This window comes from Lutra lutra, chromosome 9 (assembly GCF_902655055.1).
Source record: "Lutra lutra chromosome 9, mLutLut1.2, whole genome shotgun sequence".
Lineage (NCBI taxonomy): Eukaryota > Metazoa > Chordata > Mammalia > Carnivora > Mustelidae > Lutra > Lutra lutra.
In genome coordinates this window covers 73885608-73912595 of record NC_062286.1, presented here as the reverse complement: position 1 = coordinate 73912595, position 26988 = coordinate 73885608, and the positions used below count along the sequence as shown (strand labels likewise).

At 41.5% G+C, this 26988-nt stretch overlaps 2 protein-coding genes across 5 annotated transcripts in view; one reads left to right on the top strand and one right to left on the bottom strand.

The window, feature by feature from the left end:
- Window positions 1-25513, top strand: MSH6 (mutS homolog 6). Its single transcript, XM_047743689.1, is given in 12 exon segments — window positions 1-204; window positions 207-261; window positions 263-349; window positions 12719-12918; window positions 16150-16319; window positions 17920-20467; window positions 22368-22633; window positions 23646-23763; window positions 24093-24182; window positions 24761-24915; window positions 25021-25220; window positions 25343-25513. Coding segments are annotated over 12 exon segments (4080 nt in total). The 5' UTR covers window positions 1-95; the 3' UTR covers window positions 25425-25513.
- Window positions 25480-26988, bottom strand: part of FBXO11 (F-box protein 11) — a 90068-nt gene continuing 88559 nt past the window's right edge. For 3 of the 4 annotated variants that reach the window (XM_047743693.1, XM_047743690.1, XM_047743691.1), the window contains exon 22: window positions 25480-26985. In XM_047743693.1, the coding sequence (XP_047599649.1) occupies window positions 26670-26985 (316 nt within the window). In that variant the 3' untranslated portion in view covers window positions 25480-26669. The remainder of the gene's footprint in view (window positions 26986-26988) is intronic. The other variant, XM_047743692.1, reaches the window with a different exon arrangement.

Below are 26988 nucleotides of genomic sequence, written 5' to 3'. Positions count from 1 at the left end.
CCCCCCAGATTTCCCGCCAGCAGTCGCCGCGCGTTTTATTCCGTGCGTCTAGCCGCTCGGTCCGACAGAGCGGTTGGTCCTCGCCGGCCGTCGCTATGTCGCGACAGAGCACGCTGTACAGCTTCTTCCCCAAGTCGCCAGCGCTGAATAATGCTAATAAGTCCTCGGTCAGGGCTTCAGGGGAAAGCGGCGGCGCTGCCGCCGCCACCGGGGCCTCCCGTCCTCCCGGCGGGGATGTGGCCTGGAGCGAGGCCGGGCCTGGGCCCTTGGCAGGCTCTGCGTCGCCGCCGGAGGCGAGGAACGTCAATGGAGGGCTGCGAAGACCTACCGCCCCTGCGGTCCCCGCCAGGTAGCGGGGGGCGGGGGGGAGTCGGGGGTGGGAGCACAGCGGCTGGGCGAAGGGGGCCTGGGGAAGGGAGGCTCGCCTTGGAGAGCTTGTGGGGGTTTGCAGCCAGGCCTTAGCTCGGAGGACGTGGGGCTGCATACTTGGCTTTAAAAGGGTGCAGGGCCCGAGTTTGTAGCCTTGGCGTTAGGGGGCGTAGATTGTAAACAGGGTAGGAGGAAATGGGCTGCGGGGAGAAAGCGGGGGAAGAGACGCGCAGACTTTGGAGGAAGAGGAGGGTACCACCAGGTGGGAGGCCGGATTAGAGAGGGAGTGCAAATTGCTCGGGGTGAAAGGGGAGGAGAAAAGGGAGATGGGAGCGTTGGGGGTGGGGCAGGAAGAGAAAGGAGCTGTGCACGCTCCATGCGGGGTGCGCCCCCAGGGCGGGGGGGGAGGGGTGGTGCCTGTCTGTAGCGGGGGAGGGGTGGCGGGAAAGAGGAATGCCTTCGGGGGAGGATGAACACTTGTACTCCAGAGGCTGTGGGGGCGCGGCGTGCATTGAGAGGGGTTCGAGGAGGAGGTTCCTTGTTTAGAGCTGGGATAGGGAATTGAGGGTCAGCAGAGGTTCGGGAAACACTTGAATGTTTGGCTGGGAGCCTCGGGCGCCTCGACCCTGGGAGCGGTGGGCGCTAGGCCAGCCTGTGTGGGCTGTGCAGGAGGTGGGAGTGGGGGTGGGCCGCAAGCTGAGTGCACCGGGGGTGTGTCACGCCGCCGACCGAGGAGTCTGATTGGTCCGCGTGAGGGTTGCAGGGGCGGGGCGGGGCAGGTGTGGGGAGCAGAAAGCGCAGGGGTCCGCCGGGTCATTTCATAGATAGGCCAAGCGTGCAACAAAACAAATGAAGAATTTAGAGGCTGTATTAATTTTGATACACGTGGAAGTATTGTGCGGAGTTGAAAAAGATGCTGTTTTATGATATAGTGTCTCTTTTGTTGACAATTGCATGGGAGGATGGGGCCCCGCAATCTTTTCCGGAGTCGAGAGTGAGACTATCTAAAGGCTTTGATCTGGCCACCTGGGCAGGGATGGATGGACGCGATTGTGGGGAGGCCTGCCGGGAGGTGTCCTCTCTCTCGGAGCCCTTCGGTGCTGTTCCACGGCTTGACCGGCCTTTTGTCGGAGCAGCGGGCGACATTTTGAAAAGCACGCATTTTCTGTATCCCAGGTATTGTATTAGGCACAAAGGATAATGGTAGCCCTTTGAAAGGATGAAGAAACAGGTTTAGAAAAAGTGAACTCCCTTAAAGATCAGAGAGTTGGTTAGTGGTTCTGAGTAGGCTCTTTCGAATGTGTTGTTTTATGTGTCCTACAGATTTTCCAAAGTCCTAAGTGCCATTACAGTACTACTTTCCTTTAAGTGACCCTTTCCGGCAGTGAGTTTAACTATATAATTGTGTGAAGAGTAGTAGGATATGCCTCTGGCTTACAGATTATTTTGAGCTTTTTTTTTGAGATTTTATTTACTTGACGGAGCACAAGCAGGGGAATCGGGAGGGAGAGGGAGAAGCAGGCTCCTTGCTGAGCAGGTAGCCCGATATGGGGCTCCAGACCCTGGGATCATGACCCCAGCGAAAGGCAGCCGAGTAACCGACTGAGCCACCCAGGCACTCCTGAGCTTTTTTTTTTTTTTTTTTTTTTTTTTTTTAAAGATTATTTATTTGACAGAGATCACAGGCAGAGAGGCAGGCAGAGAGAGAGGAGGAAGCAGGCTCCCCGAGGAGCAGAGAGCAGAAAGTCCGATGCGGGGTTTGATCCCAGGACCCTTGGGATCATGACCCAAGCCGAAGGTAGAGGCTTTAACCCACTGAGCCACCCAGGAGCCCCTGAGCTCATTCTTTTTTTAGAACCTGTAGATAGGAGAAGTAACTGAATGTTACTCTCTGTAAGGGAGATTTTAGTTTATAAAGGAAACCTCCATTTGTAAGGATGTCTCTTGTTCTGATCCAGGAAAAGAAGGACGACTAAATCAGGAGAAACTAACGGAGAGGGCTCTGACTTAAATCTACCTAACAGCCATAATTCTTGTTTGCTTTTCTCTCCTTGGTAGCTCCCATACCTGTCCACTCCCCTTCCCCCCACATTTTTCTTTTGTCTTCAGCTGCAGATGGTATTTAAGATGGTGGCTTGTGCTCTCTCTGAGTTAATCAGTTTTCCTTACTATCTCCTATGTATACGGGGGTATATGTAAACTTTTTTTTGGTTTTCTCTCATTAACCTTTTACTCCTAAGGGGGTCTCAGCCAAGAACTCAGAAGGCTGGAAAGAAAATATTTTTCCTCCCCTACATTTGCATCCTCCATAATAGTTTTTCATCATTCCTCATGGGACCTGCAAGATGTATTATAATGTATATTTGAACGTGAACTGATTATTCCTGCATCCATGCTAAAAGGCCTTCATTCAGCAAATGTACATCATATACCTACTGTGCCAGGTACAGAATTAGGCATTATGGATCTTGGATGCACCCTTGTATTCAAGGACAAGCAAAAAGGCAATTCTTGGAGCAGAAGCAGAGTGTATAGGTTCTGTGTGCTTTGGTCAGGGGAAGGGGGGGTATATACGTCAGGGTAGGTTTTTGGCTCTTCAGGATAAGACCCAAGAGGCAGGCAGGAGTCAGCCAGACTACAGAGGGAGTAAGGGGTTGTTAGGAAGCTGGTTCAGGAAGAAGGTCCTGCAGATTGTGATAGAAGGAAGAGAAGAGAAGGGACCCTTGAAGAGGGTATGTCAGGATCCAGTCGAACAAACTGATGGGCCACCAAGACATCTGGACTTTTTCTAAGTGTCACTTGAAAGCTTTAAAAAGAAGTTGAGCATCTTTTAATGTTGGACATATACATTTCCTTTTGTACTTGTGTTCCAAGTGTTTTCGCCTGTTTTGTTTTTTTCCCGTAGTTCTTTGCCACTGGTGTGTAATTCAAAGTCTTTTTCTACCTTGGGTCGTCCTTTTTGCCAGCTTATGGCATCTTTTGAACAGAAATTAGTAATTGTAATGTCAAGTTTGTCAGTCTTTTTCTTTATGGCTAATACTTCAATAGATTTTATTTAAGAAATCCATAGGGGAGATTGAGGATTTAGAAAGCTCAGTCTCTGGGTGCCTGGCTGACTCAGTCTGTAGATGCTGTGACTTGATCTCATGGTGGTGAGTTCAAACCCCACCGTTGGGTGTAGAGATTACATAAAAAATAATAAATCTTAAAAAAAAAAAATCTCATTCTGACTTAAGTGTGTTTGGTGGGGAGACCTACTGGTAACGGAGAGAGCATGAGGGTAGTGGCAGTGGGGGTAGGATTTAGAAGAGTTGAGAGACCAAAGTGCTAGAGCACACAGCTGTTGGTGATGATATAGATAATGGGACATAAGAGCAAGGAGGGAGGCCAGATGACATCAGTTTTGAAGTAAATGGCTATAAGAAGAGTAGAAGGAGGGGCGTGTGGGTGGCCCAGTTGGTTAAGCATCCCGCTCTTGATTTGGCTCAGGTCATGATCTTTGGGTGCTGGGGTTGAGCCTCACATGGGGCTCCACTTTCAGTGTTGAGTCTGAGGAGTCTGTTACTCCCTCTGCCCCCCGCCCACCACGTGCACATGCTTGTGCTTTCAAAATAAACAGATCTTTAAAAAAGGAAAAAAAAAAAGTAGCAGGACGTATGTGTACCTTGAGCCTGCTTCTCATACTTTATTTTTTCTGTAGGTTTCTTTTTTCCTTTTTTTTCTTTTTTCCTTTCTTTCTGTAGTTTAAGATAATAATTGAGACAGCTATAAGGCTTCTGACCACTTATATCTGGCTTTTTATTATTATTATTACAAATCTTGGCTAGTTTATTTTTTACAGGCTTATTTCAGTGATAACTGTCTCTCCTTGAAGTGTATACCCTGTTCCCATTCACAGACAAGGAATGGTCAGATGTGGCAAATCTTTTTTCAGCACCTTTATTTAAAGGTAACTATCTGCACTAGTTGTAGGTGCTTTCCTAAGAACTTTCATACAGTTCAGTGTATTTATTTATTTATTTTTTAAAAAGATTTTATTTATTTATTTGACGGAGATCATAAGTAGGCAGAGAGAGAGGAAGGGAAGCAGGCTCCCTGATGAGCAGAGAGTCCGATGCGGGGGCTCGATCCCAGGACCCCTAGATCATGACGTGAGCCGAAGGCAGAGTCTTTAACCCACTGAGCCACCCAGGCACCCCAGTTCAGCGTATTGATAGCAGTATGTTTTTCCAAATATTATCCACACCTAATATAATAATTATTTTAAGAGAAGAGAATTAAAAAAAATTCAAGCTCTTTAATAAGCATTCTGTGGACTCTGTCACAGACCTAACTTGTTTTAATTGACATAATTAAAGCAGGTATTAAAGATGTTCAAACTTGGGGTGCCTGGGTGGCTCAGTCGGTTACCCAGCTGCCTTAGACTCAGGTCATGATCCCAGGTCCTGGGATGGAGCCCTATATAGCGGCTCCCTGCTCCCCCTTCCCATTTGTGTTTTCTTGTGTGTGCTTTCTCTCTCTCTCTCTCTCAAATACATAAAATCTTGTTTAAAAAAAAAAAAAAGATGCTCAACTTGTCATAATTTAGTCTGTGGGAACCTCTTTTCAGCTGCTTTTAAAAAAAATTACTACTATTATTTTTAAGACTTTATTTATTTGACAGAGAGAAAGACAGTGAGAGAGGGAACACAAGCAGGGGGAGTGGAAGAGGGAGAAGCAAACTCCCCAGCTGAGCAGGGAGCCCATGCAGGACCAGATCCCAGGACCCTGGGATCATGATCTGAGCCGAAGGCAGACGCTTAACAACTGAGCCAACCCCGGTGCCCTTTAAAATTATTTTTTAAAAGATTTTTATTTATTTATTTATTTGGCAGAGAGAGAGAGAGAGACATCGAGAGAGGGAACACAAGCAGGGGAGTGGAAGAGGGAGAAAAAGGCTCCCACCTGAGCAGGGGCTCTGTCCCAGAACGCTGGGATTATGATGTGAGCCGAAGGCAGATGCTTAATGATTGAGCAATACCCAGGCGCCCCTTTTGAGCTGCTTTTTTGGCTTAACATTGCCTCAGGGCTTTTGAAAACCTTCATTCCGATGATTTTTACATGCTCTAAGGCATGAAATTAAGCTGCTCCACAAAGAACCTGGTTTCTGGGTGCCTGAGTGGCTCAGTAGGTTAAGCATTTGCATTTGGTCCAGGTCATGATCTCAGGGTCCTGGGATTGAGTCCCACACTGGGCTCCCTGGTCAGCAAGGAGTCTCCTTCTTCCTCTGCCCCTCACCCCGCTTGTGCTCTCGCTTGCTCTCTCAAATAAATAAAATCTTGAAGGAAAATAAAAGATCTGAAGAACCTGTTTTCTTTTAACTTCTTTGAGGTTTCTTTTCCAATGCTCTTTAGAAAATAGTATTAGATGCCAGTTTGGATGGTAGTTTCATATGGTCACTCTAGACCCTAGTGCATAAATGATGAGCCATAGTTAATCCAAGCTGAAGGAGAAGGAAAAGGTGTATGGGCAGAAGTGTATTGGTAGGTGGGTAGGTATTGTGGGGGCCTTGGAATTAATTGTTCTGATTACTTCTTTTTTCTCAGTACTGCATCTAGTTATTTAAGGGTAGGGGAAGTCTCCTCTAATGGTCCACCTTGAGAGTTCGTTGCAAACACCAATAACTGATTTCTAAAGTTGGTTTGAGAGTGTTTTCATGTTATGACTCAATGTTTATAGGCACAGGTTTTGTTAGACAAGCCCAGTTTATTTTTTATAGCTTACAGAAGCAAATTCTAGTAGTGCTTTTGTATCCACTGATTTTTTTTTTTAAAGTAGATAGCCTAAAAAGTTGATTATGAATTTGGGGGTACAACCAGTAACTGACACCAAGATTATGGACTAAAGCGAAAGCAAAATAATGTGACTTTAAATTTAAAGCAAAATTTAAAAAAATCTGTTCAGTGTATGTTTAGCTTTACTGAGTCATTTCTTATTTTTAGTTGTATGAAGGCTTTATTGTTATTGTTTTTAAAGTAAGGTCTACGGCCTATGTGGGGCTTGAACTTGTGACTCTGAGATCAAGAGTCATGTGCTGTACCCATTGAGCCAGCCTGGTGCCCTGGTTGTACAACAGCTTTTTTTTTTTTTTTTTTTTTTTTTTTTTTAATAATGTATTCTTTGTTTCAGGGGTACAGGTCTGTAATTCGTCATTCTCAAACAATTCACAGCACTCACCATAGCACATACCCTCCCCAGTGTCCATCACCCTGTACGATGGCTTTTACATTTGTTTTTCTGAGCTGTCATCTCCCCCCCTTTTTCTCATTTATTATTTTTAAATTAACATATAATGTATTATTAGCCCCAGGGGTACAGGTCTGGGAATCGCCAGGTTTACACACTTCATAGCACTGCCCACCCTTTTAAAACTGCCTTTGGAATCCCAAGAATATCAAGAATTTAAGATATATTAACATTTTGGGGAGTCCTGGGGGGCTCAGTCAGAAGAGTGGGCGCTACTAATAAAGATTTTATTTGTTTGACAGAGAGAGATCACAAGTAGGCAGAGAGGCAGACAGAGACAGAGGGAGAAGCAGGCTCCCCGCTGAGCAGAGAGCCTGATGCGGGGCTCGATCCCAGGACCCCAAGATCATGACCTGAGCCGAAGGCAGAGGCTTAACCCACTGAGCCACCCAGGCGCCCCATGATCTCAGGGTTTTGAGTTTGAGCTCTCTGTTGGCTGTAGAGATTACCTAAATAAACTTAAGAATTATATATTAACATTTTAAAAACACATTAAAGTCGTAATTGGGTCTTCTTTATAAGTACATTGTAAGGTAATTCCAATATTTTGGCATTTTAGTTTGGGCTTTAGGAAGCAGTGTATTTTACATTGTAATAAAATCTTTAGATGTGAGGTGATTTTTTGGCCTATATATTTTCAAATTGGATTTGCATAAGGCTAATGGTCCTTGTTAAGACAGTTATGTGAAAAGAGAAAGATGTTAAGATTGTCAGAAAATATAGCCAAATATTAAAATACAGTGAAGTTAATATTGAGTAAGGCCTTAAGTAGAGCCAGTGGAATAGCTGGATGTGATTTTATAGGATTATTAGGCTCTTGATAAGGACCAGTGTATGATAGATTATAGCACATTCCAGCTGTGAACCTTAGGCTTGTATTGCATTTCCATGCTTTATTTAAAAAAAAAAGAAAAAGAGGTGTTTTTTTGAGAGAGAGCGAGAAAGCATGAGCAGGAAGAGAATCTCAAGCAGATTCTGTGCTAAATGCAGAGCCCAACTCTGGCCTCAATCTCATGACCCTTGAGATCATGACCTGAGCCAAAATCGAGAGATGTTTAACTGACTGTACCACTTAGGTATCCCCTGTATATTTTATTTTTTTTTGTTGTTTTATTTTTTTAAAGATTTTATTTATTTATTATTTATTTATTTATTTACTTATTTTTAAAGATTTTATTTATTTATCAGAGAGAGAGAGGAAGAGAGAGCGAGCACAGGCATACAGAGTGGCAGGCAGAGGCAGAGGGAGAAGCAGGCTCCCTGCCGAGCAAGGAGCCCGATGTGGGACTCGATCCCAGGACTCTGGGATCATGACCTGAGCCGAAGGCAGCTGCTTAACCAACTGAGCCACCCAGGCGTCCCAAGATTTTATTTATTTATTCTACAGACAGAGATCACAAGTAGGCAGAGAGGCAGGCAGAGAGAGAGAGAGAGCGCGAGAGGAGGAAGCAGGCTCCCTGCTGAGCAGAGAGCCTGATATGGGACTCGATCCCGGGACTCTGGGATCATGACCTGAGCCGAAGGCAGAGGCTTTAACCCACTGAGACACCTAGACGCCCCTCCCCTGTATATTTTAAAATATAGTATTTAGTGTTGGTAGGAAAACTTGAGTATTTGCATGGATTATATTTTCTTTTATGTTGGCATTCTTTGGAAACTATATAACTACTAGAAATCACAATTTTTAAAATTACCTATAGAGAGTTGAAGTCTTTCCCACAAAATTAAAAACTTTTTTAGCATTAACTGAAGAGAAATTTTATTTTACTTTTAAAGACTTTATTTATTTGAGAGAGAGTAGGAGCAGAGGGAGAGGGAGAAGCAGGCTCCCCACTGAGCAAGGAGCCCAATGTGGGACTTGATCCCAGGACCCTGAGATCATGACCTGAGCTGAAGGCAGACAGTATCACCCAGGGGTACTTACACAGTATATTTTATTACCTGCTTAATGCTCATTTTGGTTGGAAGCCACAGTTTCCTGGACCAGAATTTTCAAAGTGTCAGCTTTTAAAAAGCTTCAGAGGAACAGTGCTTATTACTAAATTTTTTAGTCTTTGCATTTTATAGTGTACTGCCAATTGCTAACATTGGAAAAGTTAGGTTATGTGTAAGATTTTATAAGTATATGATTACATTTAGGGTAAAGTGATGTTGAAAAACAATTTGAGGGGCGCTTGGGTGGCTCAGTGGTTAAAGCCTCTGCCTTCGGCTCAGGTCATGATCCCAGGGTCCTGGGATCGAGCCTCACATTGGGCTCTCTGCTCAGCAGGGAGCCTGCCTCTTCCTCCTCTCTCTCTCTGCCTGCCTCTCTGCCTACTTGTGATCTGTCAAATAAATAAAAATCTTAAAAAAAAAAAGAAAAAAAAAATTTGAATAGTTAACTTTACAGATAAGAAATTTATTTCAAAACTGATAATGATTGTAATTAGCTTTTACACATTTTTTTCTCTAATGGATATGTACATTTGCCTTGCAAAATAAATTTAAAGATACTAAATTTTTAATATCTTTGGTTCCTTGGGAAAGAATCTTCTAATCATTTATGAGACCTTTGAATACCACTGAATACCACTGTATAGTTTGTTTTACAATTTGTACATTTGTACAAGTGGGAGTTTTAAGGTAACCATAGTCTTAGCTCAAGTTATTTCCTTTGGGAATAAAACTAGAATGAACTTACTCATGTTAAAACAGTAATGTTTTATCACAAAATAAGTTAAGGTGTAAAGCTAAGAAAAATTCTCCCCATGTCTTCTAGGTCACAGTCAGAAACTTGAGTACTTTTAGCTAAGGACAGAGGGGACTTTCAGGAGTCAGGTTTGGCCATCTCATTTTTGCTCAAGAATTTTAATCTAGGTTGGCATTTGGGTGGCTCATTTGGTTAAGTGTCTGCCTTCAGCATCTGCCTTATTCAGCTCAGGTCGTGATCCTGGTTTCCTGGGATCAAGCCCTGTAGCTGGCTCCTTGCTCAGTGGGGAGTCTGCTTCACCCTCTGCCCCTCCCCGTTCATGTTTCTGCTTTCTCTCTTGCAAATAAATAAAATCTTAAAAATTTTTTTTTTATCTAGTCATGTAGTTTTTCTGGGAGCCCCCAAGAAGCTGAGATTCCTGCAAGTGCTCTGTTGCCTCATACCAGGCAAAATAGAATTTCATCAGATTTGAGGCATCCTGTTCCTTGAACTTCAAATGTACCACTAAGATGTACATGCTTGGGGCGCCTGGGTGGCTCAGTGGGTTAAGCCTCTGTCTTCGGCTCAGGTCATGATCTCAGGGTTCTGGGATCGAGTCCCGCATCGGGCTCTCTGCTCACAGGGAGCCTGCTTCCCCCTCTCTCTCTGCCTGCCTCTCTGCCTACTTGTGATCTCTCTGTCAAATAAATAAATAAAAATTAAAAAAAATCTTTAAAAAAAAAAAAAAAGATGTACATGCTTGTCAGCCTGGTATGCATTAACTCCAGTCTTGAGAATTTGTAACTTTTGTAAGACATGTATGTTATAAAATAGCTGGTGCCCAGTTCAGCAATTAGTCCTTACCTTCCATAACTCTGTTCACAAAGGCAATTACCCTCCATAACTCCATTCACAAAGGCAAGAAAAACCATCCTCTTGAATTTTACAAACCAGGAGCTCTTTGTAAACCTCACTCATACTGGTTGGGCTCAGCACTTACCCACCTGTATTTACTAAATTCAGTACATAGGGAAGAGACTGCCTCAGACTAGCCACACGGGGCTTGGGCTTTGCTCTGTACACACCAAAATATTATCTGCATCTCAACCTTTTAAGGGATTTAGTTGCCTTTAAGAAGGGCAGCCAGGGGACACCTGGGTGGCTCAGTCAGTTAAGCACCTTCTGTGGGCTCAGGTCATGATCCCCAGGGATCAAGCCCGGAGTTGGGCTCCCTGCTCAGAGGGCAGTGTCCCTCTGCCCTGCTCAGTGCGCATTCTCTTTCTCATAAATAAAATCTTTAATAAAAAATAAAGGGCAGCCTGGCTTGACAGATAGGTATCCCTGCTGATCCCCTTTAGAAAAATTTGCTTCGATAATGCATTTTGAAGCCTAATGTCTCAAAACTATACAGCCAGAAATACGCTTCCTGAGGGGAACATGTTCATTGAATTAACACGTACTTAACTCTGACCAGTCTTCTAAAAATGACGCTCAGGATTTGAACTCAGAACCGATCAAGTGTCTTTAGGGAGACAAGTTACTTCCCTCCTTTAGCAGCAGAAAGAGTACAGTTTTAGGGTAGTCTCAGGTACTTCGGAACAAAAAAAAACTTAGTTTTCTGATGACTCAGGATAGGCTTTTTGTGGTTAAGTGGCTACCTGGCCGAAGTTAAGAGAAAGACTGCTTGACAGTAGGGAGGCTTTTAGACCATTCTGCACAGCTCTGAGGATCTTTGTCTCCTGTTCGTGGGCTCATGGTAGAAACTGGAATTGGACAAGAGCTTCCTATGTGAAGATGAACTCCGTGGTGAGCTTGATGGCAATATTTATGGATTTGTGCTTGTGCTGGTCGCTGTAGATTTCTGTAAGAGTGCACATGCTGCAAAGGCCCTTGAGAAAAGCCCTAGTTAGCCATGCTGTTGTTTTTGTCTCATTTCTAACTGTCTAGCCTAGGGGGCTTCCATATTCACATTTTTGAAGAAAGGAATACTTTAACTTTATGCTTAGGTCTGAATAAGGTCACCCCAGTGTACTAATGCAAGCTATTCTAAAATGTTCTTGTTTGTAGTCTATTTTACTTCTGTAGTTATTTAGTGAAAACCTTTAAGCAAGTTCAGAAAATCTTGGTATATAGTACTTGAGCAGAATTTATTAGCTGTTGTGCAATCTCCATCACTGAGGGACTCTGCTATAGTTTAATTTTTACTTTTTTGTTAAGTTTTATTTATTTAAGAGAGCATGTGTGCATGAGTAGGGAGGGGCCGAGGGAGAGGGAGAGAGAATCTCAAGCAGGCTCCACACCCAGTGCAGCCTCCAATGAGGGGCTTAATCGACTGAGCCACTGAGGTGCCCCTGTCAAGTTTTAATTTTAATTCTGGTTAGCTAACACGCAGTGTTTCATTAGTTTCAGTCGTACATTTGCTGTAGTTTTTCAGCTAGATTCTTCTTCCTCTACCCTCTCCTTTCTCTTTCTCAAGAAACCTTCAGGACCAAATTAATTTTCATGAAGATTGAATCTTTGTTTTTGATTCTGCAGGCATATATACTCATTATTTTTTGGCAAGTCAGGCACTTCTAATCCAAATTGAATTTTTTCATACGATTTTTAGGGCTGGGGGTTGGTAGTGTGCTAGGTAGCTTGTGGAGTGTTAACTGGAAACATTTCAAATAGAGTCAAATGAGGTAATATTTATTGTCATTATCAAATCACATGTCAATGTTTCATATTTTATTAATGCCCTGGGTCAGGTCCTGTTCCTGATACGTACCATATTGTGGTATACAGGTGTGATACATTATAATTTGGAGAGCATGTACAATGAGTCTGTGCCTTTTTCTTTGCATTAGTATTCTGTCATAATTTGGCCATTGTTTATAAACTTTGATTATTCTGAGAAGTAGTTTCTCATCTTAATACCAGAATTCATTATATTTGTATTTGTCTTAATATTTTATTTATTTATTTATTTATTTTTTAAAAAAGATTTTATTTATTTATTTGACAGAGAGAGATCACAAGTAGACGGAGAGGCAGGCAGAGAGAGAGAGAGAGAGGGAAGCAGGCTCCCTGCTGAGCAGAGAGCCCGATGCGGGACTCGATCCCAGGACCCTGAGATCATGACCTGAGCCGAAGGCAGCGGCTTAACCCACTGAGCCACCCAGGCGCCCTGTCTTAATATTTTAAATAAGCATTGTGATATTTGCTTATGTTTTAAAAAATGACTTGAACATCTGATTTTAAAAATTAATTCTAGAATTTGGGTGCTTGAATATTAATGCCAGAAGACTTCAAAGGAGTGTTAACAGTGCCTTCCTTGGAATTGCTTATTTGTAGGTAATTGCCTGTAATGCAACTTAGCCAAATATTAACCAAGTTATGTATTTCCTTTGGCAACAGTTCTTGTGACTTCTCACCAGGTGATTTGGTTTGGGCCAAGATGGAGGGTTACCCCTGGTGGCCTTGCCTGGTATACAACCACCCTTTTGATGGAACATTCATCCGTGAGAAAGGAAAGTCCGTCCGAGTTCATGTACAGTTTTTTGATGACAGCCCAACAAGGGGCTGGGTTAGCAGAAGGCTATTAAAGCCATATACAGGTAAGAGTCTACTCCTCAGTGTGTGTGTGAGAGTGAGTGTGTAAGAGAGCAAGCACACAGCACATGAGCACAAGTGTCTGCTACTGCCATGCAGTGGAATTAAGTGTATTTTACACCAGTAAGTTTCAGGAGTGGTAGGCTGAATGCTTCCATCATGGGAAAAAGATACAACTGGTCTTCAGCTGGTTGGTTGTGGAGTGGAATTTTTATTTCTTTATTTTCAGTTGACTTATGGCAGTATCATGCCCTTAAGGGGAAAATGTTTTCATGATTAGATCTCATTTGGACCATACTACTAAATTCAGGCATGAAAAGGGTAAGTTAACAGTGCTCCATCTTCAGAGATCTAAGAGAAAGGCAATGCAGTCAGGATATATAGCAAATAGATTAGTGACATTGTCTAGGGCAGATGGAGATGCATATTTACCTGGCCTTTAAAACCCTCACTTACGAGCATATCTACGTTGAGTTTCACATCATACTTCTGGACCCATAATGTTCTTTTTCCAGGCCCATCTTTTTAAAGTCCTAGACTGCAGCAGTCCTGCCTGTGTAGTGTCACTTGGGGCAGGTGCACCCTGTCAGTTTGTTGAGTTATACCGTGTGTGCACATTGTGTTTGCAGGGTTCAGTGCTTGTTTACACTTGAGCATGAATGAGTCCTTACTCATTATCCTCAGGTTCTTCAGGGCTAGGGTGCTGCTAGACTCAGTGATCAGGAATCACAATACAGGTCAATTTCCTAGGAGTCTCTGGGAATTCTGACTTTTGGTCATAGCGCTCATCCTGCAGAGTCAGGAGGGCACACTGAGAAAGTTAAGTCTGCATGGAAATCTGACCTGAAGGATGGAAAGAGAATCTGGACATTTGGTTCTGTCTTCAGCACTAATTTGCTGTATAATCTTGGCCAACTAAGTAACTCAGATACTGTTTACTTATAAAGTGAGAGAGCTGAACCAGGTAACAGGGTATTTTTCTAGGACTAATTTTGAGATGATGATGATTATTTTTTTTAATGAGAGCATGCTAGTGAGTGTGGGTCGGGGAGGGGAAGAATCTCAAGCACAGGGCTCCATCTCCCCTCTGAGATCTTAACCTTAGCTGAAATCAAGAGTTAGATGCTTAACTGATTGAGCCACCCAGGCATCCCTAATTTCGAGATTCTAAACAAAGCTTTGGCAACATGACTTTAATTTAAAAATACCCCCAAATTTTATATATATATTGTCATTATTTTGTAAATGCAACCCTGTTGTATATTGCCTTTGCCATTTAAATTTCCAAATTGTTGCAACAGCATGGATGAGGAAAAAGTAGGTTTTTAATTCTTTTTTTGTGGGGGGGTCTTAAAATTGTAAATGCAGTTTGCATTGGGTTTTTTGGGGAACGATGAGGTAGGTCATTAGCTATGTGGAGGTGAGTGCAGCTACAAACAGGCACTTGAGGAAGTTAGGAGGCCACCCTCCAGTGGATTTTGATTGTTACAGTTTGTAGTACTTTAGAAGAGGTGCAGCTCTTTAGAAAAATGTGAAATTGCACCTTTGTTTTAGCCAGTCCATTAAGTTGCTAATGTAATGGCACTTTAGGGTATCCTGTTAGTTTCAGCATACAGTAGAAAAAAGGAAATAATACAATGTTTGGATCTGTTAAATTTAGACAAGTTCAGGTTTGTTTTCTGATTTGGTCAGAAGAAAACAAAGACCTTGCTAGTTAGGCCTCTTAGGAAAAAACTAAACAATTTTGTGCCATTAGACTTGTGATTATCTGCATCTAATCTTTTGGTCAGAGGAAGGAGTGTCCTTTAAAATTATAACTCTTGGAGCACCTGGATGGCTCAGTCGGTTGAGTGATTCTTGGTTTTGGCTCAGGTCATGATCTTGGGGTCCTGAGATGGAGCCCCACATCCCACTCAGTGGGGAGTCTGAGATTCTCTCTCTCCTCACCCTCTGCCTCTCTCCCGACTCGTAGGTGTGCTCGGTCTCAAATAAAATCTTTTTTTTTTTTATAGTGAATTGGACCCTTCACTTAGGTTCCAATTCTTTTTTTTTTTTTTTTTAAGATTTTATTTATTTGACAGAGATATCAAAAGTAGGCAGAGAGGCAGGCAGAGAGAGAGGGGGAAGCAGCCTCCCCACTGAGCAGGGAGCCCGATGTGGGGCTCCTTCCCAGGACCCCGGGATCATGACCGGAGCCGAAGGCAGAGGCTTAACCCACTGAGCCACCCAGGCGCCCCTCAAATAAATAAAATCTTAAAGAAAATTTAAGGGGTGCCTGGGTGGCTCAGTTGTTAGGCATCTGCCTTTGGCTGGGGTCCTGGGATAGAGCCCCACCTTGGGATCTCTGCTCAGCAGGGAGCGCCTCCTCCCTCACACTCCCCCTGCTTGTGTTCGCTCTCTCCCTGTCTCTCTCTCTCTCTGTCAAATAAAGTGTCTTGGGGAAAAAAAATAAAGAATAAAGGAAGAGTTTTACCTGAAAACAAAACAATTTGATTGAACCTAAACAACAACAAAAAATTCAGTTTGAACTAGGTTACCTTTCCAGAATGTTAGTATCCTTACCAGTAGTGTTTTGTTTTTAATATACCCTATTTAATTACCTTGGGGATAAACTTAGTATCATAGCTTCATATAACTGTCAGTGTAGTTTTTTTTTTTTTTTTTAAAGATTTTATTTATTTATTTGACAGAGAGAAATCACAAGTAGGCAGAGAGGCAGGCAGAGAGAGAGGAGGAAGCAGGCTCCCCGCTGAGCAGAGAGCCCGACGCGGGGCTCGATCCCAGGACCCCGAGACTACGACCCGAGCCGAAGGCAGCGGCCCAACCCACTGAGCCACCCAGGCGCCCCCTGTCAGTGTAGTTTTTGCCTTCGAAGTAATTTTTTTGTACAAAGGGTCTCAAACCCCTTGAACATCTCATGCTTCATCTGAAGAGGTGTGCTTTATATTTAGGGCCACAGTCAGGAGAGATGAAGTAGTCCTGGGTGGTCCAATAGTAAAGGCAACTTCAAGGAGGTCAGATAGGTAATTTAAGTTTCACTAGTAGTTTTCCCCTGGTAATTTCTTCTATGTAGGCTTTATTGATCTATTATCAGTCAAAAGTAATGGGGCATTAAAAACTATTCTTGATTCTTGTCCATTACAACAGATGTTATACATTGAGCCTATTTCCTAGCTAATGGTTCTTATTTATAAATAAAATTTGCTTAATAAGAAATATAAATCTAAATTTTTTAGGTTCAAAATCGAAGGAAGTGCAAAAAGGAGGTCATTTTTACAGTTCAAAGCCTGAAATACTCAGAGCAATGCAACGTGCAGATGAAGCCTTGAATAAAGACAAGATTGAGAGGCTTGAATTGGCAGTGTGTGATGAACCCTCAGAACCAGAGGAAGAAGAAGAGATGGAGGTGGGCTACTGTTAAGTCAGTTGCTAATTCTTTTGGGAAAGTGATGGAAAGGGGGGGTATTAAAGTGATATTCTCGTTTTATTTATATGATTTGCATATATATACACACACACTTTCAATACTCATACATATCTTCTTTTGTCTTTTTTTTTTGTGAGAGTGTGTGAGCATGAGCAGGGGGATGGGGAGTGGGGGAGAGAATCTTAAGCAGGCTCCATGCACAGCGGGGAGCCTGATGAGGGGTTTGATTTCACAAGTGAGATCATCACCTGAGCCAAAATCAGGAATCTGGATGCTTAACTGACTGTGCACCCATGTACCCCAAATACTCATACCCATAATTCTATATTTCTGTTGGACTGTAGGTTACTTTAGATTAGAATCTAAGTAGCCATTTTGCTTGAGTTCTCAAGCTTTAAGCCTGGTGGAAGATAGGAGGTAGTACCATTTTAGTAACAAGACAGTAAGAACATGGTGATAAAATTGGTTATGATGTCTGGCAGTAAGCCTCTATTTGAGGGTGTGGTTAAGCCCTGTAAATGGATTCCCTAATGCTCTCAATAATTTTTTTTTTGTATTTTGGATAGGTAAAGAGAGGTTAAAGATCCTTGAAATACAACCTGGGTTTCAAACTTTAATAGTCACTATTTGAGTGAATTGATCATTCTTCTCTAATTTAACAAATTAATGAACTGTGTGCTTAAGAGATTCATTTATGACTGAGCCTGATTTTATATTATTATAGATAGGGAATAACAAACTAATCTAACGAGTATTTTAAGAGAAATGAAAGAAAGTGTTTTTAATCTTACTTTCGAGGCCAGGGTCTTAACATTAATGAAAGGTTTAGAACTGGATGGTAATAGAGAGATCACTGAACCTCATATAACTTCACATGTGTGGGAGATCCATGATAACTGGATTATGCCTTGCCCAAGAAGCTATAGTTGGTTTGTGGAAGAGTAAGGACTAGAAACCCATACAGGTTGCACTGCTTTCTTAAACTAAAGAATTTATAAAATGGCAAAGTTCATAATATGTCCCTCTGGAAGAGGAGAGATGACCCTGGAAGAAAGGTAATGGGGACTTAAAGTTATTTCCATAGCTGATTGTTTTTTTTTTTAAAGATTTTATTTTTATTATTTATTTGACAGAGAGATCACAAGCAGGCAGAGAGGCAGTCAGAGAGAGAGGAGGAAGCAGGCTCCCTGCTGAGCAGAGAGCCCGATGCGGGGCTTGATCCCAGGACCCTGAGATCATGACCTGAGCTGAAGGCAGCGGCTCAACCCACTGAGCCACCCAGGCGCCCCTCCATAGCTGATTGTTAATGAGGGTATCACCTGTAGGTATTTGGGATGTATGGTCATGCTAATGGCTTCATCACTACTGTACAGGATAAAACTCAGGAGAGAATCACTTAACCCTATAGTATGATGCTACTGAAATTGATAGTTGTGTGTGTGTGTGTTTAGTTTCTCATTTCTGGAGCTGGGTTCTTCTCTTGATCAGGATACTGCAGCATTTTGAGAGATACTCCACAGCAGTACTGTAATTTTCCAGACTGTTTTATTATTTAAATAACTCTTTCATTCCCTGTCAGGTTGGTGCAACTTACTCATCAGATAAGAGTGAAGAAGATGATCATGAAATTGAAAGTGAAGAGGAAGTACGGCCCAAGGTCCAAGGATCTAGGCGAAGCAGCCGCCAAATAAAGAAAAGAAGGGTCATATCAGACTCTGAGAGTGACATTGGTGGTTCTGATGTGGAATTCAAGCCAGATGCGAAGGAGGAAGGAAGTAGTGATGAAATAAGCAGTGGAGTGGTGGACAGTGACAGTGAAGGCCTGGACAGTCCTGTCAAAGTGGCTTCAAAGCGGAAGAAAATGGTGACTGGAAATGGCTCTCTCAAAAGGAAAAGTTCAAGGAAGGAAATGCCCTTGGCCACCAAACGATCAACTGGCATTTCATCAGAAACCAAGAGTGCTTTAAATGCTTTCTCTGCCCCTCAAAATTCTGAATCTCAAGCCCACGTTAGTGGAGGATGTGATGATAATAGTCGCCCCACTATCTGGTATCATGAAACCCTAGAGTGGCTTAAGGAGGACAAAAGAAGAGATCTACAGAGGAGGCGACCTGATCACCCTGATTTTGATGCATCCACACTCTACGTTCCTGAGGATTTCCTTAATTCCTGTACTCCTGGGATGAGGAAGTGGTGGCAGATTAAGTCTCAGAACTTTGATCTTGTTATATTTTATAAGGTGGGCAAATTTTATGAACTATACCACATGGATGCTCTTATTGGAGTCAATGAACTAGGTCTGGTGTTCATGAAAGGCAACTGGGCTCATTCTGGTTTCCCTGAAATTGCCTTTGGCCGATATTCTGATTCTCTGGTTCAAAAGGGCTATAAAGTAGCACGAGTGGAACAGACAGAGACCCCGGAGATGATGGAGGCACGATGCCGTAAGATGGCACATATATCTAAGTATGACAGAGTGGTGAGGAGGGAGATCTGTAGAGTCATTACTAAGGGTACACAGACCTACAGTGTATTGGAAGGTGATCCCTCTGAGAACTACAGTAAGTATCTTCTTAGCCTCAAAGAAAAAGAGGAGGATTCTTCTGGCCACACTCGGGTGTATGGAGTATGCTTTGTTGATACCTCACTGGGAAAGTTTTTCATAGGTCAGTTTTCAGATGATCGCCATTGTTCCAGATTTAGGACTCTAGTGGCACACTATCCTCCAGTACAAGTCTTGTTTGAGAAGGGAAATCTCTCAACAGAAACTAAGATGATTCTAAAGGGTTCATTATCCTCCTCACTTCAGGAAGGTCTGATACCAGGCTCCCAATTTTGGGATGCAGCCAAAACATTGAGAACGCTCCTTGAAGAAGGATATTTTAAGGAAAAGTTAAATGAGGACAGTGGGGTAATGTTACCCCAGGTGCTTAAAGGTATGACCTCAGAGTCTGATTCTCTTGGGTTGACACCAGGAGAAAAGAGTGAATTGGCCCTCTCTGCTCTAGGTGGTTGTGTCTTCTACCTCAAAAAATGCCTTATTGATCAAGAGCTTTTATCAATGGCAAATTTTGAAGAATACATTCCCTTGGATTCTGACATGGTCAGTGCTACAAGACCTGGTGCTGTTTTTGCTAAAGGCAATCAGCGAATGGTGCTAGATGCTGTGACATTAAGCAACTTGGAGATTTTCACGAATGGAACAAATGGTTCTACTGAAGGGACCCTACTAGAGAAGATTGATAGTTGCCATACTCCCTTTGGTAAGCGGCTTCTAAAGCAGTGGCTTTGTGCCCCACTCTGTAGCCCTTATGCTATCAACGATCGTCTAGATGCTATAGAAGACCTCATGGCTGTGCCTGACAAAATCTCTGATGTGGTAGACCTTCTGAAGAAGCTTCCAGACCTTGAAAGGCTGCTGAGTAAAATTCATAATGTTGGGTCTCCCCTGAAGAGCCAGAACCACCCAGATAGCAGGGCTATCATGTATGAAGAAACTACATACAGCAAAAAAAAGATTATTGATTTTCTTTCTGCTCTAGAAGGATTCAAAGTAATATGTAAAATTATAGAGATTATGGAAGAAATCGTTGACAACTTTAAGTCTAAAATCCTTAAGCAGGTCATTACTCTACAGACAAAAACTCCTCAGGGCCGTTTCCCAGATTTGACTATAGAACTGAACCGATGGGATACAGCCTTTGACCATGAGAAGGCTAGAAAGACTGGACTAATTACTCCCAAAGCAGGATTTGACTCTGATTATGACCAAGCTCTTGCTGACATAAGAGAAAATGAACAGAGCCTCCTAGAATACTTGGAGAAACAGCGCAGTCGAATTGGCTGTAGGACCATTGTCTACTGGGGGATTGGTAGGAACCGTTACCAGCTGGAAATTCCAGAGAATTTCATCACTCGTAATTTGCCAGAAGAGTATGAGTTGAAATCTACCAAGAAGGGCTGTAAGCGATACTGGACCAAAACTATTGAGAAGAAGTTGGCTAATCTGATAAATGCTGAAGAACGGAGAGACGTATCCTTGAAGGACTGCATGCGGCGACTGTTCTATAACTTTGATAAAAATTATAAGGACTGGCAGTCCGCTGTTGAATGCATCGCAGTATTGGGTAAGACTTTGAACAAGCTTATTCCTAAGGGTTTGGTTAGTCATGTCTTATGTCCCAGTTATGCCTTAAGACTTAAATCCATTGGACATTTGCCATTGAGGTATGTTTCTGAATACAGGTAACAAGGTATGTATTTTGATGTGTATATCCTTGTGCCCTCACTAGACAAAATGGCTTAGTTTGCCTGTAGCAATTCAAGTTCATTTTTTGGTCTTAATTCAGTCTTGAATAATTGAAAGATTGATAGGTTTTTAATTTTTTGTTTTTTTTTTTAAAGATTTTATTTATTTTATTTGATAGAGATTACAAGTAGGCAGAGAGAGAGGGAGGAGGAAGCAGGCTCCCTGCCAAGCAGAGAGTCTGATGCAGGGCTTGATCCCAGGACCCTGAGATCATGACCTGAGCCGAAGGCAGAGGCTTTAACCCACTGAGCCACCCAGGCGCCCCTAGTTTTTTGTTTTTTAAAAAGCAGGGGATTTTGTTTTGTTTTTAATTCAGGGCTTGAACTCAGGGCCCTGAGATTAGGACCTAAGCGGAGATAAGAGTCCTATGTTCTGGATGCTCCACTGACTGAGCCACTCTGGCACCCCAGATTTTAGTACCCTCAGTATCATGATCCTGATTTTTTGGTTTTTTAAAGATTTTATTTATTTGACAGCACAGGGAGAGCGAGAAGCAGGCTCCCTGCCAAGCAGGGAACCGGATGTGGGGCTCCGAATCATGACCTGAGCCAAAGGCGGAAGCTTAACTACTGAGCCACCCAGGTGCCCCTGGGTTTTTTTTTAAGCTTCTCATTTTTGTTAGAGTAAGTTAAAACTATATCTTGGCCCATCACCACTTCTTGTATTTTCAGTTGATCTCTTTACATGCATATATTTCAAGATTTTAATCTTTTTTCTCTTAGCCCAGATCATCACATTTTCTTTCTTACAGCTGATTTCTAAGAGCCCTGATTTATATATTTATAATTTGGTAACCTTTTCAATTTCATAAATACTCTTTTTACCTTAAATTTCCAACATACTTGGAGCCTTTGGTGTTTCACAGTTTAGGGTTTTTTTTCCCCTGTGTTTTAAAAATATAGTAACTAGGGGTGCCTGGGTGGCTCAGTGGATTAAGCCTCTGCCTTTGGCTCAGATCATGGTCTCAGGGTCCTGGGATTGAGCCCCCACATCGGGCTCTCTGCTCAGCAGGGAGCCTGCTTCCTTTCCTCTCTGCCTACTTGTGATCTCTCTCTGTTAAATAAATCTTTAAAAAAAAAAAATAAACAGTAACTACCCAAATTTGTAAAAGAACTTTTTTGATCTGAATACAACTGTCCAGAATTGAATAGTATCCTTTGGTTTGTACCACATTCATTCCTTAAACCAATACAGCTTTGAGCACTTTGGTGGGTAAAGTGTCCCACAGGACAGGTGTTCAAAATTGGTGAATTTATTTTCCTCTAAAGATGCTTTTGTATCAGTGTGCCTGTTGTGTTTATATTCCACTTCTAAGAAGTGTTAGCTCCAGAATTAGGTCAAGTAAAAGCGGTCAGTCTAGCATTTCCCCAGTATCTCTTAGCTTACCCTTGGCATTCCTCTGGTCCAGATGTTAGGGGGTCTTGTTTTGAGGGGAGAGATTTTGGGATGAAAATGAGTTCTCATTTCACTACAAGTGCTCCCATGAAGACACATAGAAACATTTAGGCTGGTGGCTCATTTTCTGTTAATTAACGCATTAAAGCATTTTATGTGTTCTAGAGTGCCTGTTAGGAAAAAAAAAAGTGTATAAAAAGCAACTAGAACATACCATCCTCCGCTGGAAAAGTGTTTTTGAAAGACTTTTTATATTAGTTGGATCTTTGTGCTTCTTAAGCAGCTTCAAAAATGAAGCCTCACTTTTACACTCTCTTTAACAGATGTCTTACTGTGCCTGGCTAACTACAGTCGAGGGGGTGATGGCCCCATGTGTCGTCCAGTAATTCTGTTGCCAGAAGAAGGCACTCCTCCTTTCTTAGACCTTAGAGGATCACGTCATCCCTGCATCATGAAGACTTTTTTTGGAGATGACTTTATACCTAATGACATTCTAATAGGCTGTGAGGAAGAGGAGGAAAATGGCAAAGCTTATTGTGTGCTTGTTACTGGACCTAATATGGGGGGCAAGTCTACACTCATGAGACAGGTAAACTGAACCTTAAGGTACACAAAGTCATTTGTATACTTTGGGACTATATTACATATTCAGGCCACCCTTTTCCAAATAGCACATAGATTATATAGAATTCAGTCACCAGCATACTAGGAAGCAAAGGAAAAATGCTTTGTATTGTAAAATTGAGAATTGTGTTTACCTTTATCAAGTATCTCCTCATGTTAATGGGGAGCATACATTAAAATCTGAGATTTCAGCTTATGACTTCTTTACAAACTCTGACTTGATTGGATTCCTTTCCTCTGAAGGTAGATGTATCCATAATGAATGAAAATGTTGGAGGTGTGTTACTCAGACTCATTTGTGGGAATCCTTATAAAAGAACCATGACAGACTTGTTCAAGTAGGAGAGCAAATAGAATTCATGACCTCTAATAACCTTTGGAAACTGCTTTCAGGAAAGACAATAAATATATCTGTCTTTTTATACCAGGGGTTGGCCAGCCACTAAACTAAAAATGATTTACATGTTTTAAAGGGTTAGAAAGGGAAAAAATGTGACAGAGACGGCCCTTGACTAAAAATATTTGCCAACCCCCCTGCTCTCCTGTATTTATACTTAGGTTCACCAAATTCGCTAACTAGCAAGAGGCAGTATAGAGTCCAGTGGTCTTGAATCCCATTTTCATTTTTTTGTATCACTTGGGAGAGCTTGACAAAGAAAGTACAGATAGGGTTCCACTGTCCCAGATTGATACGTTTGGTCTGGAACTGGTTCTAGGCATCAGTAATTTTAAAGAGCTCACAAGTGATTCTACTGTTTAGTCAGCCAGTGGTGAGACCACTAATGCAGTGGGTTAAAATCTCACAGGCTTTGTGGTTTTAAGGGCAGTTAGGTTCTAAGCCTCTTGCTTTTTCTAGGCTTCACTTTACCTGCTTTGGATTGTGAACGGTTTTTAAGAGTGCCTGACTACTACATAAATGATGTGTATCTATGTTTTTAATACCAATTAGTAAAGACCTTTTCCTTCTTCCTTCACAGGCTGGCCTATTAGCTGTAATGGCCCAAACGGGTTGTTACATACCTGCTGAAGTATGTAGGCTCACACCAATTGATAGAGTATTTACTAGACTTGGTGCCTCCGACAGAATAATGTCAGGTGAGTTTTTTTTCACCTAAGGCTTTTATTATTGGCCTGTTCATTTCTACATTTTGTATGATAAATACATCTGCCTTGAAATGTGTACCAGCCATTAAATTTGATGTTTGATTTTTCCTGTTACGCAGAGTGGAGTACTTTTCAGGCATTTGAAAATACTCTTTCTTCAAGCAAGAACTGCATTATCTCTTAATGAGATGTAACCTTTAGTACTGGGTAGCTCATGATATGAACCAAAACGATGAACACACTAATTCAGTATTCTAGTTCTATTTAGTAGTATGTTGTGTGTGTCTGTGTTTTGTTTTTTTTTTTTTTTTTTTTTTTAGGTGAAAGTACGTTCTTTGTTGAATTGAGTGAAACTGCCAGCATACTTACACATGCAACAGCACATTCTCTGGTCCTTGTGGATGAATTGGGTAAGACATTCCAATTTCCATTTGAAGGCTATTTTTAAAATTAAATTAAAAAAAAAAATTTTTTTTTAAACTCTCATTTTTCTTGAAGATGATTGGCCCTTTCTTTTTAAAAAGTCTGAAAGCATTTACCTCTAGTGCCATTCAGACCCATACTGGAAGATAACAGATAATATTAAAAACAGTCTTTGATTACAAGGCTCTAAATTTCATCCTATTAAAATAGTTACCATTTAATGAGAAACTAATAGGACATTTCTGAAGATCAGTGGTACCTGAAGAGTACTCTTTAAAAAAAGAAAAAGAAATGCAGGGGTGTCTGGCTGGCTCAGTGGGTAGAATGTGTGACTCTTCACCTCAGGGTTTTAAGTTGGAGCCCCATGTTGGGTTGTAGAGATTAATTAAAAATGAAATCTTTAAAAATAGAATGTACCCTACTCCTAGGGCTGGTAAGTGGATGTTTAGCTGAACGGGGTCTATTATTTGGATGCACTAATTGTTGTTACTATTTTATCCCCCCCTTTTTCATTCCTTTGTGGTATAAGGCAGATATATAATTTATGTGTATTTTACCTTCATAGGGAGAGGTACTGCAACATTTGATGGAACAGCAATAGCAAATGCAGTTGTTAAAGAACTTGCTGAGAACATAAAGTGTCGTACATTGTTTTCTACCCACTACCATTCATTAGTAGAAGATTATTCTCAAAATGTTGCAGTGCGCCTGGGCCACATGGTATGTATAAACTGCTTTCAGAAGTTTAGATTTTTGAGGGAATCAAGGCAGGTATGTCCACTGCTAGCACCTGAACACAGCATAATAAAATATTTTCCTTTTTAGGCATGCATGGTAGAAAATGAATGTGAGGATCCCAGCCAGGAGACTATTACCTTCCTCTATAAATTCATTAAGGGAGCTTGTCCTAAAAGCTATGGCTTTAATGCAGCAAGGCTTGCTAATCTTCCAGAGGAGGTTATTCAAAAGGGACATAGAAAAGCAAGAGAATTTGAGAAGATGACTCAATCACTGCGATTATTTCGGTAATTATACTTGCATATAATTTTGCTATGGAGCTGACCTTCACCATCCCCCTTTACGGTTTATTCATGCACTATGGAAAACATGAACTGATTTTTTTTTTTTTTTTTTTTTTAATTTTAAGGGAAGTTTGCCTGGCTAGTGAAAGGTCGACTCTAGATGCTGAAGCTGTACCTAAATTGCTGACTTTGATTAAGGAATTCTAGACTACATTGGAAGCTCTGAGTTGGCTTTTGACAAAGGTGGTAAATTCAGACAACATTATGATCTAATAAACTTTATTTTTTAAAAATGACCATTTTTCCATTTTCTTTCTAGGAAATTAAACCCTTTTAATTCTTATCTACCTTCTACATAATGGTTATTGAATACTCCACAATATATTAAGTCTAGATGTTATGGTACATGCATACACTTTCAGGCTGTTTATACCCACTGTCACCAATACACATAAATGGGGGGGGGGCTATGAAACTGTATAGGGCTGTATATATACTTGTCTCAGCTTAATGCAGGAAATTGTTTTTTATTTCCAGCAGTTTGTCTAAACTGTTCAAAAAAAAACTATGAACAGAGTTCAAATACAGGACTGTTTTGAAGAGACTTTCTAAAGTGTACTTTAAAACATAGTAGTTTTTACCTTTCACAAAACTGAGTTACAAGAATACTTTTTGTTTTACAGTGCATCCCTTCCTAGGAAGTCTCATTAAAACACTCACTTTTTCTAGGGGTGATTTTGAATGCTGCACAGGGAAGGGAAGGAAATAATAGTCTTAACTTTTCTTAAAGGATACCAGAAACATTGCTGGATATAATTTAAGATTAGTGTTTTCTCTTTCATAGAAAGAACGTACATACTGGGACATGAGTACAGTTACAGCAAGTCTAGGTGTGCTAACAAAACAGGGCACATTCAAGTACAAGAAGATTTGCTTGAAATTAAAAACAAACTACATGAGATTAAAGCATTAAAATCATATTTCTCAATCTGAATACATGTTAAAAAAATCAAAAGAAACGCAGAAGTGCTAGCTCACATTTTTACCATATTACAAAAGCAATTGGTACCCATGTCCATAAAGGCAGCAACAAAGCTGCTTGTCTATTGAAGAGTACTACTGCAAATTGGACTGCATTCAATGCTAGTTGTAAAAACACCAGCTTTTTTTCAGAAGTTGGTATCTGTACAAAATTGCAGCTTATTTCTTCACTTCTGTCCCTTCAAAAGTCTTTACACAGTAATGCTAAAACACCCAGCTTTGAGATCCTGAGTCAATATATTGCCACTTTCTTTTTGGTAGCTTGAGCTTCATAGTGTCAACTGACCTCGTGTATCCATTTTTAATACAGTCTCTTCCTGTAGCATGGGCAAATATTTTAAATCTTCTTCCGAAAAAAATGTTTTAAGTTATGATGTTAGAATGGCAGGACTTTCTCTTTAGGGAAGGAATTCAGTTGTGCTGCAATGTATTAGATTCTATAGGTGGAGCAGAGTCATATAGTGTATCTGTATCATGTGTAGGCTCACCAGCTAATGTACAAGGATTAGACAGTGTTCCAGCACCACAGTCACAGAAAAACCTAAAGCAAAATGAAAACCCAAAAATTAGGAAAGTGAGGGGGGGGGGCGCATAAGTGGGTAACAGAGCAAGCAAGTGTGCTACATACCTATCATGTCTAATAAATTCTACATCATGTCCCTGATGGCACTTCTTAATGCAGTTCACACATATGGCATTTCGATCTGTGGTGTTACAAGTGTGACATCTA